This window comes from Mustela nivalis, assembly GCF_964662115.1.
Source record: "Mustela nivalis genome assembly, chromosome: 11".
Lineage (NCBI taxonomy): Eukaryota > Metazoa > Chordata > Mammalia > Carnivora > Mustelidae > Mustela > Mustela nivalis.
The window spans coordinates 11,114,313-11,131,738 of record NC_139030.1 but is presented as its reverse complement, the minus strand read 5'-3'; the positions used below and the strand labels follow the sequence as shown (position 1 = coordinate 11,131,738).

The following is a 17,426-nucleotide window of genomic DNA, read 5'->3' as shown; positions in this document are numbered from 1 at the left end:
TGACACATGTTTCTGTGCCGGGCCCTAGAGGCTACTTGTAAGGGCATTGGAGACATTAGGGTATGGGGAGCAGCAAGCTTCCAAATGGACAATTTGGTCAAAGGCCAAAAGGTCCAGATGAGGCCTTCAGAACCCCTGGCAGAGCTCCAGGCCCTGTCCAGGCCAACACCCCCAGGGTCCCTCAGCCCCACACTTGGTACATTGCCAGTTCCCTACTCTGCCATCTGAATTCACCTGTCCCATCCCCTGCCACCATAGCCCAGTTCTCAGTGCACTTAGCTAACAAACTAATCCGAAGTCCTGTTAGGAAGGCACACCAGCTGGCTCCCTGCCTGGTATAGGCACTCTCTCATGAGGGCCTCAGGTCCCACTCCCTCACTTGCCAATCACCATATTACTATCATTTACCCACTCAACAAACACTGGTGGAGAGGATTCTCCCCACCAGGCCTGGGCAGGACTTCCGGAGTGGCAGTGGTCAGGCAGACCAATCCCTGTCCTCTAGGAGTTCTGCTCAGCGAGAGAGGCCCAGAGACAAGCTGACAGTTCAGCGTCTGCACCAGAGCCCATGGGAGCTCTGTGACTCGAGGCCAGGAACGTGCGGAGTCCACAAAAGGAACGGGGAAGAGGGGAGAGGAGGGAAGGAAGAGAGGGAGGCAGGAGAGAGGGACAAAGAGGAGGAGAAAGGGAGGGAAGCAGGAAAAATGGAAGGAAGGAAGGGAGGGAGAAGGAAGAGAAGAATGGAAGGAGGAAGGGGTGGAAAGGAAGAGAAGCGAGGACAGGCAGGGAGGCAGTTGGCTGGTTCTTCCCCCCACCCTCACCTTTCGCCACTCGACAAGTCTGAAGCCCCGCCCCTGTCCCTACTCCAGGTCACCCTCTGATTATCAGATATTCCAATAGCTGCCTCCTGCCTGATAAGCTCCCTCCAGATAACCCCTTTCCCAGGTAATGGAGTTTAAATATTGATCCACCCAATCAAGGCAGGTTAATATTCAACCCCGCTGAGCTCTGGAAGCCTCCTAGGCACTGGGCTGCCTTCCCGGAAGTAAAGGGATAAGGGGCTGAGGGAGAGGCCGCCAGAGGCAGCACAGCCTTCCCTGGAAAGCAGGTTCCTCATGGACTTGCTCTGGGGCTGTCTAGTCCTGGCTCTGCCCAGATGGTCTGAGTCTCACTGGCAGGTCCAAGAGTCCTCCAAGAGCATGGGTGTCCCGCTACCTGGCCCAGGTGAGGACAGAGGACGGGGTGCTTTGGGAAGTGTCTGCTGAACTCACCAGGAAAGGAGCAGAGAGCAAGTCGTTTCCGCTCCGCTGCTGGGAGAACATGAGCGTGTGCGCGTGTGCGTGCGTGCGCGCGCGCGCACACACACACACACACACACACACACACCATCTCTCCAGGGATTCTGCTTTACTGGCTGCCCTCAGGCTCCTGAAAGTTTGGTCCTCGTATTCGGTCTCCCAACACCACCCACCTTTAGCTCACACCCAGGTCTGCATCTTGAGTGATTCATTTCCCTTCCTGGATGCTTCTTTAACCAAGTAGCCTCTTTCAGGCCAGTGGTTCTCCAAGCCAGGCTCTCCCACCAGCAAAGAGCACCCACAGGGAATCGGTTAGAAATACACATTCTCAGGCCCCCACTCAAACCTGAGTTGCAAGTGGCCAAGGGACCCAGCAGTCCATTCAACAAGCTGTGTGATTCTGACACCATGTGAGGGGCATAGCACCCCACCCTGCTGCCTGCAAAGGGGTCACCGAGGGGGGAAACATCCTGGAAGCTTCATGGTCATGGCAGGGCCAGCGGAATGTGTGCGGGAAGGAGACCAGGAGACTGGCTCCCAGTGTGGTTCTGCTAGAGAGCCTGGGAAGGCAGCCAGGCAGTGCGCGGGCCTCAGCACTTTACCTCCCAAGTCCCTCCCTGTCTACTCCAAACCCCCCCAGTGTCACTCTCCTTTGGATCCTGGAACACACGGAGCCACTTCCCATCTCCAAGCTCCCTGTCCCCACCCCACCCCCCAGGAACCTCCTCCTGTTCACTGCCGATGTCATTCCCAGTTCATAGATGAGCAGGCTGTTTAGGGAGATCCAGAATCTCGCTCTCCACACGAGGTGGTTCCAGGATTCCCATCCCCACCACGCACACCCTGCACTCAGGCTAGCTGGGGAAGGAAGGGAACTTTACTGGAGTGTGGTGGGGAGGGGAGCTGTTGAGTCCTGCACTTGGGAGGACAGGGAGAGCCCGGGGCGGGTGGCACCAGGGAGCGGCACCAGGGAGCAGCAGACCGTACAGTCAACTGCAATGGAGCACCAGAGGCAGGCTTGCTGGAAAGAGTTGCAGTCAGGGAAGGAAGGTGTCTAAGCAGGGGAGGGCCTAGAAGAGAGAACAGAGGCCAGTGGATGACTCCAGAGATTGCACACCAGGCCCTTGATGGCGACAAGGCTTTGGAGTGGATAAACTGCAAATGTGACCTCCACAGCATGCAGCCCAGCACACCCCCTGATCAAGCTTCAGAGACCCAAGGCCTCCTGCTGGGGTGGCTACTGGGGGTTGGAGGGGGTGGGGGGAATCAGAATCCTCATTCGCTGCAGGTGGGAATGTTAAACCCATGACCCAGCAGCTCCACCCCTGCTCTATATCCAGAAGCCAAAGCAGAGACTCGGACGGACATCTGCACAGCCACGTTGATGATGACATTATTCACAAAAGCCAAAAGGTGGAAACAGCCCAAGATGGATGAATGGGTACACAGAGCATGGCGTATACACACAGTGGGCTCCTATCCAGCCTTAGAAAGAAGAGCAGCCTGTCACACGCGGCAACACATTATGAGCCTTGACCTTCTGTGGAGTGAAATAAGCCAGTAACAAAGGGACAAATACTGTAGAACTCCGCTCTAGAACTGTCACAGTAGAGACAGAGCAGAACCGTGGTTAGAGGGGACTGCACACGGGCCAGGAGTGGGGAAGAACCTGTAGAGTTTCTGTTGAGAAGATGAAAAAGTCCCTGGGAGATACTGGGGCTGGTTGCACAGTATGTAATGTACTTGATGTCACTGAATTGCACGCCTCTAAATGGTTAAGATAGTGAATTCCACAGTGTTGTGTATTTTTCCACAATTTTTAAAGAAAGACTGGAGGCCTGAGCCACAGAGGTTTCTTACAAATGAGTTTTATTTGCATTCTGACCCAAGCCCCGATCCCACATACAGATTTCTCATCTGCACAATGGTACAGTAACAAGTGCAAAATATGCTGTATTTCAGGTACAAAAACAATGCGGCAGTGTGACTTCTGTCCCAACGCCCACCTCCCATGACCCAGCACAACCTCTTGACCTGCCCAAGGCCCACAACACCCAGCAGACTCCCACCACCTTCACGAAAGAGTCACCCAATCTGGAGAAAGCTCGGGAAGTTACATATTAGGAAAGAATCACATTACATACATGAACATTGGAGGACACAGTGACCAACTTTTTAGCAAGCAAGGAGAGGGCTGAGGGTAGAGGCACACAATCCCCCCACCTTTTCTTTCCCCCCAATATTTATTTAGCTGAGAGCACGTGAGCAGGGGGAGGGGCCAAAGGGAGCTGGACAAGCAGACTCCCCAGGGAGCACAGAGCCTGACGCAAGAGGCCCCTCAACACCCTGAGATCGTAACATGAGCTGAAATCAAGAGTCAGACGCTTAACCGACTGAGCCACCAGGTGCCTCCCCTTCTCTGGTCTTCAACAACCAAGCCCCAAAAATGTTTCCCGACTATGGCGCCACCAGGCTCAGGGATAACATCACAGGATGAAAGGCAGCACTGTGTAAGGAGCTTGCTCCCCAAATATGGCATGCAAGAGTGCACCCTGTCCATGGGGAACCCAGACCCAGATACCCCAATTCTCACCCTGGCTTGACGCACTAATGGTTGGAGGACCCCTGGCTGGCATCTGATTTCTGTCTTGACTTCCTCACGTGGAACACTGGGCCACGGTAGCCTCAGCACAGTGGGGAGGATGGAAAAGGACAATGGCAGAAGCGCTGAGCTCCAAGCCTGACCCAGGGGAGGCCAGCCAGCATCCGCCATGGCTATTAGCATTGGTGTTGTTACCAACCGAAGGCCGGATGCAGCACTCCGTCACCTGGAGTGGAGAAGCAGGGGACCCATAAGGACCAGACTGCCCCAGCAGGAAGGTGACCCCTCGCTTGACCTCAGTGGTTGGCCAAGATTTTCTGGAAAGGCCTGGCTAGTATCTGTTTTCAGCACTGAGGACCAAGAGGCGAGTCAGTATTATGTCAGAAGAGAAAACGGAATTTCCACGACTTTTTGTTGATGGAATTCAAGATATAGTAACTGAATACTTTCCTTTGTAATACAGGTCTACTCATGAGAAGAATGGAATTGGGACAGGGGATGCCGGGTACAGTTCACTTGGGTTCAGAGACTGTGCTCTGTCATCAGATGTCACTCAAGCTGGCAGTGAGCAGGATATGGCCCGCAGTCCACTGACCCCTACGCGAACAGATGTTGTCTTGGTCATGGTGGGAGCCGGGTGATGGGATACTGGGGTTAATTATATTGTTCTCTCCTTGACGATGGTTTGAAAACTTCTCATGGTTAAAAGGCTTCTGGCTCCCTGCTAGCTCCCTGACTGACGGTATTAAACATAGAGCAAGGAAATTGAGGGGAGAAACGGCATGAAGACCAACTCCACGAGCCCTGGTTCTGGGGTCCTTGTCAGATGTCAGCTACCAGCACTGCTCCCCTCCCCAGAAGAGGTGGGCCCAGGGTGTGCACCTCCCCCACCCCGCTAACCAGGGCAACGTTGCCCCTGACCAGTTAGTTTCATCCACAGAGCCTGAATGAGTGTCACATGACATCTCAGAGCACAGGTCACCACATCCAGTGAGCTGAGACTTTTTAGGGCTGTGCTCAGGCTGGCCAGATACAGGAGCGAGGACAGGGGTGCGCGTGCACACGCCTGCATCGGTAACGCATACGCGGACCTGGCCAGCACAGAATCTGGGCTCAGTCACCAAGGAACAGCTGGCGGCCCTTCTCAGGGCGCTGATAGGGCAGCCACCCAGCTGTGAGCAAGACAGGCTTCTGGAAGATCCAGCCCAGCCACTAGACCTCAGGCGCACAGCAACCCAAGCGGGGATATCAGCACAGCTATGGACAACAGGGACACACGCACCAATGCGACACATGCCTACCCTAGGACTCACGGAGGGAAAAGTGGGAAAGCTCCACCACCCCTCAAGCTCACCTCCTGACCGAGCCAGCCACGACTCGACAGAGGCAGACGCTCCAGCCAAGCAAGGGTCTGGGGGCCCTGGCTCCTGCACCCTTGGGCATGGCCACGGCCATCGCCCCCACTCCTCATCCTTGGCTCCTCCCCCTGGAGAGCCTGCAGGCTGGCTCACTCCACCAGCAACAGCAAGAGAGGTTTTCCATGTTTCTCATCAGCTCGTTAATGATTTTCGAGCTTAAGTTACTCAGGCCAGGCCCCAAAGCCACTCTGGACTCGGAAACTTGTGACCCACAGCTCAGCCAGCTCCAGTCTGCTCCCAGGAAAGTGCCCTCTAGGTTAATAGCTCTTCCCAAGGGGCCCGAGGCTGCCTGGGCAAGAGGTCAGAGGGGCAGCAGGCTAACCTTTGCTTCTGACCCTAAGCCCTGACTTGAAACTCCCTACTCCACCCCGTTCTTTCCATCCATCCCTTCCTCCAGCAAACCCTATTGTCCCTCCATTCAAAAGCCTCTGTGTCTTCATTGTAAAGGTGCAACCTGGCAGACACAGTAAGGTTTATCACAACCTTTCAAACAGAAAAAGAAATGGCCTGAAAACAAGGAATTCAGCTTGAGGCTTCTAGTTCACAAGATGGCGGCCTGAGCTCATGGGGAGATCGTTCTCTAAGATCACACCTTTAAAAACGGCTGCTGGAAAAGGAGCCACAGCAGAAGCCACAGCCTAGAACCCATGGGATGGAGGCTACAATTCTGGGCAGGCTGCCCCATCCCCACAACCCCTGACTCTGGCCTCAGAACTCACAGGAAAGGCAGTGGACAGGAGTGGGAAGTGCTCTGGCTTTTCTGTACTTTTAAATGCAAAAAATAAACTCTAGCTCATCCGATTCCTGTATAAGGAGGACAAGCTGCTGAAATGAAGCAGCTAAAACATTTCTGTACCAAATTATGATGTGTATTTATGTTCTACTTCTCTGTAAGCTGCAAAATTTTATCTAGAACCATTAGAGAAATGCAAAAGGGACGTTTGGCTGGCTCAGTCAGTAGAGTTTGCAAACTCTCTATTAGGGTTTGAGTTCAAGCCCCATGTTGGGTGTAGAGATTACTTAAAAATATTAAAAAAAAAAAAGATTAAAACACACAAATAGAAAAACAGATACCAGTGGGGGTTCCAGAAAATGGAAGACTCCACTAACAGAAAATTTAAGATAACAGATCTTAATTATACCCTCATCTGGAGTTAAGAAATAAAACTATTACCCTATCACATTTTTACAATTAAAAATTCAGGCTGTCGTCACTTGGTCTGGGAGTGGCATGACTTAAGTCTAGTGACTCACATACGCCCTGGAAGACTGGCAGTGGACACCAAAGGTCAGCCCCGATTCTGTGTCACCTCGGGCAAAGGATTCCATTTCCTTGTGACTGAGTTTCCACCAGAAAGGAAATGACTGGTCCTGACTAGGATGACTGTGTAGAGTCAGAACATGTACCAAGAAATCCTGCAGAACAGGAGAGTGTGATACGACCCAGTACTGCTGAGAAGCTTAAGGGGGACACAGTAGGAGAAAAACAGAGAGACAATCATAAAAATGGGGGGCATAGGAGAATTTAAAAAAAGGGAGGGGAACAAAAACAAAAACACACAGTTCCCGGTGACAGCCCCGTGTCCCAGAAGAAAAGACCCAGTTAACATTCAAGGGCCTTTAGCAAGGGTCAGCAACTGATGAGGGAACTGGGCATCCGCACGCAAGAGAACGGTGCTGGACCTCTACCTCATACCATATACAAAAGGTAACCTAAAATGAATTAAAGACCACCGAGAGCTGAAACTGTAAAAAATCTTCAAAGGAAACATAAGCATAAATCTTGACCTTGGGTTACACAGTGGTTTTTCAGATATGACACGAAAGACTCAAGCAACAAAAAACACACATCTTTGGCATCATCCAAATTAAAAAATTTGTGTTCCAAAGGACATCTTAAGAAAGTGAAGACAATCTCCAGAATGGGAGAGAAGTTTCACAGTTCGTGTATCTAATAAAGTACCTCCATCTAAATATACAAAGAACTCATGCAACTCAGTAATTAAAAAAAAAAAGGACAAATGACCCACAATGGATCTAAACAGGTATCAAAGAAGACATGCGAATGGCCAGTAAGCACATGAAGAGAGGCTCAACATCATTAGCCATCAGGGAGAAATGCAGATCAAAAACCACAGAGAGACCCTACTTCACACCCACTAGAATCCTCTCATCAAGAAGGCAGGTAATTAGCAACCACCAGCAAGGATGTGGGGACACTGGAGCCCTCCTGAGCTGCTGCTGGGAATGTGGAAACAGCCTGGCTGTTTCCCAAAAGTTAAACACAGAGTTCTACACAGCTCAGCAATTCCTCTCCTAGGTATATACTCCAGAGAAATGAAAACCTATGTGTATGTAAAAACTTGTACAACTATGTTCATAGCAGCACTATTCATAACAGCCAGAGAGTAGAACAACTCACAGATCGATCAACTGGTGAGAGGATACACAAAACGTGGTAGGTACAGCCATAGAACGGAACACTAGAGCTCTAGAAAGGACTGAAGTATGGATACATGCTCAACATGGAAAACCCTAGAAAACATTAAGCTACTTTAAAAAAAAAAAAAAAAAGCCAGCCACAAAAGGCCACCGTGATTCCATATACATGATAGGCCCAGAATAGGTAAATTCATGAAAGGAGATTCACGGTTGCCTAGATCCAAGGAAGTTGCGGGGGAGGCGCTGGAGAGGGAGGGCGATCACTAAAGGTAATAGGGTTTCTTTGGAGGGCAAGGAAAATCATGTCAAATTGAATGTGCTGATTCCGTGGATTCACTAAAAACCACTGAGCTGGATACTATACACGAGAACACTGTATGGTCTATGAACTGTATCCCAATAAATCTGTTACCTGCTGCCCCATCCTCCCCCTAAACAGAAGAGGAACCAGGAGCCTGCTGTACTCTGGAGGAACTCACCCGTTGTCCTAACATAACCATGACCAGAGAGCCCCTTCCACCATCTCAAGTGTCTTGGTTTATATGATAAATTTCTACCACTGCCCTATCACTACGTGGTATCAGTCAAGTGGCTTCTCCCCTCTAGGCTTCACTTTCCTCATCTGTAAAACAAGGTCTAGGCGGTTCTGATCATCCTTGATCGTAACACAGTATTCCCCCAAAGCTCCACTTTACAAGTTGTACAATCCTGTGTGGCTGGTCATAGGGCTTCCCAGTGCTTTGGAAGATAAACGTAAGTTAGCAAAAGGTAGAGATGACTGGGTCCCAGAAACAGAGGCAAGACGAAAACTAATTCATGAGTTTACTCAATTAGTAACTGAGTTACTTAAATTTCCCCATAATTAAGCCACTAAGGGAGGTGATCCAACCATCCCCATGCAGGCAGAATGCCTGAACAATCCTCTACAAGGATGAACATTTAAATGGGGGACCCCAGACAAGAGACAAAGTCCCTGGGAAACTTGGCAAATTTGGCAGTAGTTAACCAAGGTTTTCTCTAAATGGGACTTGGTTAAGTCCTTGCAAGGACCTGCTATCATTGACTGTCAAGGTCATCTGATCACATGGTGGGATGCTCATTTCCTAGTCCTCCTTTTACCCAAGATTGCTGAGAAAAAAAAATTATATAAAAGAAGCTCAAGGGCAACATAAAAAAGAAAAAAAGAAAAAAAATCCTCTTGTCTCATCCCTTTTATACTTGTGATAATGCACCCGGGAACAGTTTTTTCTCTCCCTCCCTCCTAATGGCGTAGACCCAGGTCTGGTGGCAGGTCCTACACATGGACTGTGCTGTATACATGGCAAATGCAGAGACTGGAAAACCCATCTCTGGGCACTGGGGCGGCAGGTCCTTAGAAACAAGAGTCAAGGTGAGAGAAGCAGAAGGCACAGAATAAATCCCATTCCCATCAATCCAACCAAGAGTCAGAAAGATGATGCTCACCAGGGTCTCTGAGGAGGGAGGCCAACAGGAAGACAGAATGGAGGCAAACCACCTACATCCATCCAGCAGTCCTTGTCAACGGGAAGGCTGGGGGTGAGCCAGGGCCTTCCCTGGAGGCAGGGGAGTGGTGGAAGGATACAGTGGCACCAAGATACCCAAAGAACTAGCAGGGTTTCAGAGAAGATGTCCCCGCTACGTGCCTCTTTAGAGCAGCAGGCAAAGAACAAGGAACCATTCAAAAGCTGGAGGCCAAGAGGAAGGGAGAGAGGAGCCGCTGGCTTTCTGCATGCCAGAGACTGCACCCCCGGGTTTCTGCTGGTTATTGGTCCGTGGTTTTCATAGACTGGGCCAAGTCCCTCCTGGTCACAGCTTGCCAGGAGAGGCCGCAGCTTCCAGTGGTGCAATCTCTACATCCGAGGGAATCCACGGGCTAGGGGTGGGAGGCTCTCCTTTACACACGATACTTCTGCTTAGAGGCCACATTTCAGGATGATGTGGTAGCCGTCATTGCTCTCGGCTGTGAAGAGAAACATGGGGCATTTTTCAGGTGAAAGGCATGATGCCATGACCTTGGGGAATCAGACAGGGCACGGTACTGGGGTACCAGGCAGAAGCCCTGCCATGGATATTGCCTCCAAATGTAATTGCATGGAGTGAAGTGTGCTAACAAAAACAGGTATTTTTAACACATGCCTTCACATGCCTTCTGCCTTATTGAGTTTCTTTCTGCCAATGGGCCTTTCTACCATCGCTCTAGGCCCAAGAACTCCATATTCAAGAAGGCTCCGTATTGAAGGCGGCTTCGGACAAACTGTGGTTCTCAGAGTATTCTGACCCCCAGCTCTCTGAAGGCAGCTGCTGGCTAGATCCAACAGAACAAGGAAGAGAGGGCTGGCCCTGTCACCATTCAGGGTCTATGACCTTGTTGGAGGGCTTTCATTCTGATATACTCCCTACATTTACCTGCCCCACCCAACCCTATCATCACCATATATGGTGATATACCCTCACCCAGACCTAGACTAGATCATAGCTAGTTCCCCCTTCCTCCTGGCACAAGAGTTCCTTCTCAGACCCCTTCCTCAGGGGAACCTTCATGCTCTTCCACTGCCCCAGATCCCTGACCCACTAGGCCTGTAGGCTCAGCTGCTGTATTCCACACTGCTCCTCCTGGAGACCCCCACTGTGGAAAAAGTCAAACGCACCTTACTTCTACTCAGGCACTGAGTTTATAGAGCACACGCTGCCTGGCCAGATTTCCCTTTCAGAACTGACTTTGGAGCCAATCTCAGAAGTTCTCACATCGCCAGGGCAGGCTTTCAGAGCAAGTATGTGTTCCTTTCCCCCAGAGGATGTTGCCAGATGTCTCTCGAGGGACCCACTGTGCCGGCAGGCCCCACTTACATAGACAAGAAAAAGGGGTGGGGTGGGGGGCCTTACCTTTTAAGGTACTGAGAATAAAACAAGACTCATCTTGGAAATTCTGCACCATCTGAAAGGCAAAAAGAAAGACCATGTCCCTTCAACCATGAGTTCATAATGTGAAAAGCCACACAGCGACACAAGAGCCCAGCCACCACAGCAGGCAGAAATAAGTCACCATATTTGCACAAATGCAGGGAAATGGTTCCACTTAACATTCACTAAGGAAACATGAAACAAGATAAATGTACAAAATGATCGCCATCGTAAATAACAGAAACTGAACATAAAGGACAGAAAGGAGCCAGGCAAGGAACCAAACATTAACATGGTAGTACAAGACTGCATGTTTGTGCGCTTTCGTTTCCCTTTCTCGTACTTACTGAGACCTCCAATCCCTATATGGACACATTATAGGAGCATGTATGTGTGTTAACAGCAACAAAGAGAAAACTAAAGTGCTTAAACACACACACACACAACTTGGTAATTAGTATTCCTGCGTAGCAGAGTCCTATGAGGACCAATTCAAACATAACCACTCCTTGTGTCTACAAAGTGGCAGAAAAGGAAGGATTAATCAGCCGCCCCTACAGTTCTCATTTTGATTAACTACCAGGTGACCTTGAACAAGTCAATCTTTCCCCTTCAGGTCTCTAAGCCCATCTGTAAAATGGGGTTGCTCCCATGCAAAAGAAGAGAACCAGGATATAGAAATTAGAACTGGCTCCGACTGCTGGTGGAATGTCTCTACAACCACTTTACAAAGCTGTCCACATGATTGGTATGCTACTCCTTCCGGCCAGAGTTCCAAAGAAACCCCTGCCTATGGTTTCTCCAGGGGTTTCTCTAGAACCACCTAAGAACGTTGACAGCAGCACTGGCTGTAAAGAATGCAAACTGGAGGGGTGCCTGGGTGGCTTAGGGGGTTAAAGCCACTGCCTTCGGCTCGGGTCATGATCTGAGGGTCCTGGGATCGAGCCCTGCATCGGGCTCTCTGCTCCGCAGGGAGCCTGCTTCCTCCTCTCTCTCTGCCTGCCTCTCCACCTACTTGTGATCTCTGCCTGTCAAATAAATAAATAAAATCTTTAAAAAAAAAAAAAAGAATGTTAACTGGAGGGCCACCCCGCTGGCTCAGCCCCAAGAGCATGCAACTCTTATCTTGGGGTTGAGTTGGAGACCCAAGTGAGGTGCAGAGATTACGAACATAAAAACTTAAAAAAAAAAAAAAAAGCGGTAACTGGAAACCACCCCCATGTCAATCAGTTATTTTTGTGACCTCATCACGCTATGCCACCCAGTGGGCCACGGGCCTCCAGCAGCACCTAAACACATCAACCTCAAAGATATTAAGTTTAATGGAAGAAAGTCACAGAAAAACATGCCATTATTCACCTACATGAAGTTTTAAAATGGGCAAAATTAAGCAATACACTGAGGAACTGGGGATGATTACTACAGAATTCAGACCAGCAGGTGGAGAGGTAGTGTGGAAGAGGAAATCCGCCCACAAAGAGGCTTCTAACAGAATCCTGAATCAACCCGAGTGTCAGGATTGGGCACTTCTTCCTTAAACCGTAAAAATAAGTTCCATATATTCCTTGCACACATATGCTGTACTTCACAATACAAACAGAAAGAATACTTAAAAAATAAACAACAAAAAAACCCTTAAACATACCCGCAACACACACTAGCTAACACGCAGCAAAACTCCTTTTCGAATTAAAAAATGCCACCCATATGTCATTGCCTCCTCTGGATTACTGCCCCCAAATCCTGCAAATCCATCCACCTGTGGACCCCTGCCCCTCCCTGCAGGGCCTAATGATGCATGAAGTACATTTATTCTATACTGCTGGCCTGCTCCCTCTGGGGCTCTTGGCAGCCCAGCTACTTGGGCATGCAAGGCCCTACACACATCCCACACGGGCTTAATCAGTAACTCCCTTGTTTAATTAAGTGCCCTTGCACCTCGGGGGCCTGCTCCACGTTTGGCCGGACTGCCTCCAGCACTCTGGGCAATTAAGAACCAAAGGTTTCCAATTGATTCAGGGTTAAGAGGCAAGGAGACTTCGGGGAATAAGAATTGCCTACTTAGCGGAGGTTAGCACTGTGGTTCTGTTCTCTGCTTCACTTGCTTCACTGCCCACTCGGGAGGGCAGGGGCGAGCCGAGGAAGGGACTTCCCGCAAGCACCCGTGACATGGCAAGGGTTCGCACATTCTTGGCTTTTGTCTTCACCAAAGAAACTCATTCCTGTGCCCCCACGGCAGCCCACTGCTCAGGTGTCTGAACCTCCCGGGGTTGTTCTCAAGGAAGTGCTCAGGTCAGGAACTCTGAGCTTCATTCTGTCTGTGAAGTGAGGGTAGGGAAACAGCTGCCTGAAATTTAAATGGAATGATAGGGAAGAATTCTGACCCAGGAACCAAAGGAGCAAGTGCCAGATAAATGTACAGCTGGCTTAGGAACCCACGCCTAGACAATGCTCAGGCCCACGAGAGATGCCTTCTCAAAACATTATCCAGCAGGTTCACATCCAAGCAAGCCAGTACAAACTCCTCTAGGGAAAGAGTAGGGGAAAGAGGTGCCTTTTGCGTTTGCCCTCCACTATTGTAGATTTCTTGATTGACACTAAACTGTGAATCACTTTTTTTTTTTTTTAAGATTTATTTTTAAGTAATCTCTGCACCCAACATGGGGCTCAAACTCACAACCCTGAGATCAAGAGTCTCATGCTCCCCCAAATGAGCCAGCCAGGTGACCCATGAATTGCTTTTTAATTCAAGAGGAAGGAAACCACCACCGGTTTGCCAGCCTCCAGGACTCAACTCCCATGAAATGGGGGCACTCCCATTTAAGGGGCTCGGGTAACTGTAATGAAAAGTGGCAACAGGATTATCACCAATAATGTCAATATATCAACTACACAAGCCTTACAGTTTATATACCGTCACATTTAAGGATTTCTCCATCACTTGCTCCCGAAAGTTCAAAGTGCCCAGCATCGTCAATTACCACCACCACAAGCTTAACCGGTGTCTCCCAGTGCCTGACCCGGTTTTCTCATGTTATCCTTACCACAACCTGCTCAGTGGGTCTAATTATCCCCGCTTTACAGATGTGGAAATGGAGGCTTAAAGGGGCTAAGTAAACCTGCTCAGGGTTACTCCGCTCCTAGCAGCAAGGTCCGAGTGGGGACACGTGTGATTCCAGAGCCCACATTCCACTCCCCCAGACACCATTCGTGTACCATTTCCTCTACAGTCCTCTTCACAGATGCTCTCAGAGCTCCCAGTGTTGGCTTGCTGGGGTCTTCTGGAGACTCAGGGTGCCCAACCAGCATTCCCATCAGCCCCACTCGGTTTCTCTAAAGGCTTCATTTCCGGGAAGGTGGGCCAACCTAGCCATCTGACTACAAGGCTGGGCTCTGCAGCTGGACACCAGGATCCCCACCCTAGCTCCACCCTTTATCAGCTATGTGACCTGGGGCGATTTACTCAGCCTCTCTCCGCCTCTCTGTGCCTCAGTCTCCTCTCTGTGAAATGGGATTTCACCCCATTCATAGGGAAGCTGCCAGAATTAAATGAGTGGCTACACATGCACTTAGGACAGTAAGCAGCAGATAAATGCGGGCACTCCTGACTATTATCATCAAGAGGAGGGGTCCAGGATAGAACAAGCTTAAGCAAGGCATCAGGAATGCCTAAATGTAGATGCAAATCCTCCTCAGCCATGAGTGGGATCGGATCACTCTGTGCCCTCTGCCAGCAGCTTCTTGTGGCCCACACATGTCTACGCAGCCCAGGGAGACGCAGGAAGGCCATGGCATCTTTGCCGGTCAGCAGAGGAAGGCTCTGTGCTCCCATGTGACCTGCCTCCTCTCCATCATCCAGCCTGCAGTCCATTCCCCCCATCCCTGGGACCTCCTCCTCCTCCAGCCGCCCTGACTTCTTGGAGTCCTGACTGTAAGCATTCTGAAGGCAGGTTTGTGCCACCGTTCCTGCAAGGCACACGGCTGAGGATGGGAGGCAGAGTGGATACCAGATAGCTTATTCAGAGCCTCGGAACTCTTCCCCCTGCACTCCAGAGGCAGCCAAGGGCATGTGGCATGCAGATAAAACAGGCAGAAGTCATTCCCCAACCCCAGAGGGAGCGTTTCTGGTGCCTGTCTGCCATGCCTCCCTGTAGCCCCAAGGCCATGAGTGGGGGTGTGGGCAGCGCTCACCTCATTGCTCACCACCACGTGGATGCCTGTGGGGCCCTGCCGGTAGACTCGGTGGATATGCTGGGGGGAGATGCTGTACAGGTTGGCGATCTTCTCAACCAGCTCCAAGGTAGTCAGCTCTTCCAAGAAGATGGCATGGTACACTAGAGGGCAAGGGACATGGCCTTCTATAGAACACACCCTGCTTTCTAAGGAGCTTGCCTACCCCCAGCCCCCAAGACAGTCATTCAGTTGTAAGTATGCTTGTGCCCAGACCCATTCCGTGGGACCTGGCTTTAATAGGCACCAAGCCTCTCGACCGCCCACCGGCAGGGGGAAGGCAGCCAGGCTATGGTTCTGCATTCCTGTACTAGTCCCTTTGAGGGGATCTTACATAAAACGGAGAATTCCTGCATCCACCCCATACCCAATGATGCCCACGGCGGGGCAGAGGCTGGAGGGAGATCGGCTGGCAGAACTCTGTATTTCTAACAAGCTGCTAGTGATTCTGACTTGTGACCAGATGCACACCCTTGCAGGAATGAGAAGAAATCATGCATCCTCTTTCCTTTCTTCCCATGGCTTAGAGGGGTCACTGGATGGCTCCAGGAGACAAAGAGTGGGATTTAAGAATAACTGCTCCTTTTAAAATTTTTTTATTTAAAATCAATTAACATATAGTGTATTATCAGCTTCAGAGGTAGAGTTTAATGATTTATCGGTCTTAATGTAATACCAGTGCTCATTACATCACATGCTCTCCTTAATGCCCATTATACAGCTACCCCACCACCACACCCCCTTCTGTAACGGTCAGTTTGTATCCTAGAGTTAAGAGCCTCTTATGGTTTATCGCCCTCTCTGCTTTCACCTTGTTTTCATTTTCCATCCCTTCCTCTATGCTCCTCTGTTTTGTTTCTTCAATTCACCAATAAAATCATGTAACTGTCTTTCTCTGATTTATTTCGCTTAGTATAGTATCGTCTAGTTCCATCCGTGTCACTGTAAATGAAGATTTCATTTTTTTTTTGATGACTGAGTAATATTCCTGTGTGTGTGTGTTTGTGTGTAACCACAACTTTATCCATTCATCTGCCAGTGGACAGCTGGGCTCTTTCCACAGTTGGGCTACTGTGGACATTGCTGTTCTGAACACTGGGGTGCACATATCCCTTCAGATCTGTAGTTTTACATCCTTGGGTAAGTACCTCGTAGGGCAATTGCCAGGTCATAGGGTAGCTCTATTTTTTAACTTTTTGAGGAACTCCATACGGTTTTCCAGAGTGGCTGCACCAGCCTGCATTCCCATGAGCAGCGTTAAGAGGTACCCACAAGGGGTAACTGCAACCTGACATCACAACGGGTCTCATCCTTGCCCTTCTCCACAGCACAAATGCCACTCCGCCCCAGCATTGTGGCCACAGGGGAAGAGAGGCCCTGGGAGCATCACCTCCCTGCTGGAAGCGAACACCAACCTGGAGGCTGGAAATGCTTCCTTACGGGAAACCCAAACCGGCCAGGGAGGAGGCAGCTCTGCAGGGGCCTCGGGGCAGGAGCCTCCACACTCGGTGGCCTCAAGGTCCTCAAAGGCAAAGCATAACTGGACTGAACTAGAGGTTCCCTAACTCGTACCTCATCTGAGGAACGACTGGCTTCAGAAGGCCCGGTGTTTCAAAAGCATGCATGCATGTGCGCGCACGCACACACACACGTGCACGCACACATGCTCCGAGGCCACGGCATTCCAGCCACACATCAGACTGGCCGTCCCAGGCTTTCAGACGGGCTGAGCGGCCGTCAGGTCCTGTGCAGAGTGTGTGGCCACCCCCCAGCCCCCAGTGTGGACAGCAGGTGAGGAGGCCAGGGCCCCTCTCTAGGACACTCTTCTGTGACAGACTCCAGCAGACTTCTGCTGCACTGTCAGAAGGGCTTGGGGCAGCCGAAGGGTCCATGGGACACTCCTCTGGACTCCTCCCGAGCCACCTCTCCTCCAGGGCCATGCCAGCAGCAGTCTGGGATACAAGGCTCTAAACTAGGCCATCCCAGGATCACACCAACTCAGCCACTGGAGAAGCCAGCCCTGGAACAATCTGCATGTCCTGGGGCCCCAGGGTCTGTGCCCGGGCAGCACCAGCACTCAGGGCCTCTGTGAGAATGAATCACAAGCTATGCTGGAGCATCAGGCTGCCCCTTCTGCCCCCAAGGCTCAGGATCTGACCCTCACGGGCAAACAGCTGAGAAGCTGTGGGAGGACCTAGTCATCGTTCATAAATGTCCAGGGGCCAGATGGAGGGCTCAAAAACCAGTTCTCAGGGTCCCAATGTTTGGGTCCTGGCTCTGCTACACACAACGCTGTCACCTGGGGTACAGTGACCCACCCTGTGCCTCAGTGTCCCCCCACTCAGGGAAATATTCCCAACAGTGCCTACAAGGAAATGCATGTCAGTGAGAACACGGGAAGGAAGCTCTTTAGACGGACTTAGGGAGTCTTCCTACTCCACCAGTGCTCCCCCATTCTCTGCAGACATGCACAGAGGAACATGGACTCTACAGCTTGAGACCGGCCGCTGGCCA

The 17,426-nt window shown here is 50.7% G+C and overlaps 1 protein-coding gene across 2 annotated transcripts in view; it reads right to left on the bottom strand.

The window, feature by feature from the left end:
• Positions 1–3,150: 3,150 nt before the first annotated feature.
• The window catches only part of TFCP2L1 (transcription factor CP2 like 1), a 63,779-nt gene continuing 49,503 nt past the window's right edge, over positions 3,151–17,426 (bottom strand). For both annotated transcript variants that reach the window (XM_082689817.1, XM_082689818.1), the window contains 3 exons: positions 14,874–15,016; positions 10,665–10,716; positions 3,151–9,741 (listed from right to left, as the gene is read on the bottom strand). In XM_082689817.1, the coding sequence (XP_082545943.1) occupies positions 9,695–9,741; positions 10,665–10,716; positions 14,874–15,016 (242 nt within the window). In that variant the 3' untranslated portion in view covers positions 3,151–9,694. The remainder of the gene's footprint in view (positions 9,742–10,664; positions 10,717–14,873; positions 15,017–17,426) is intronic.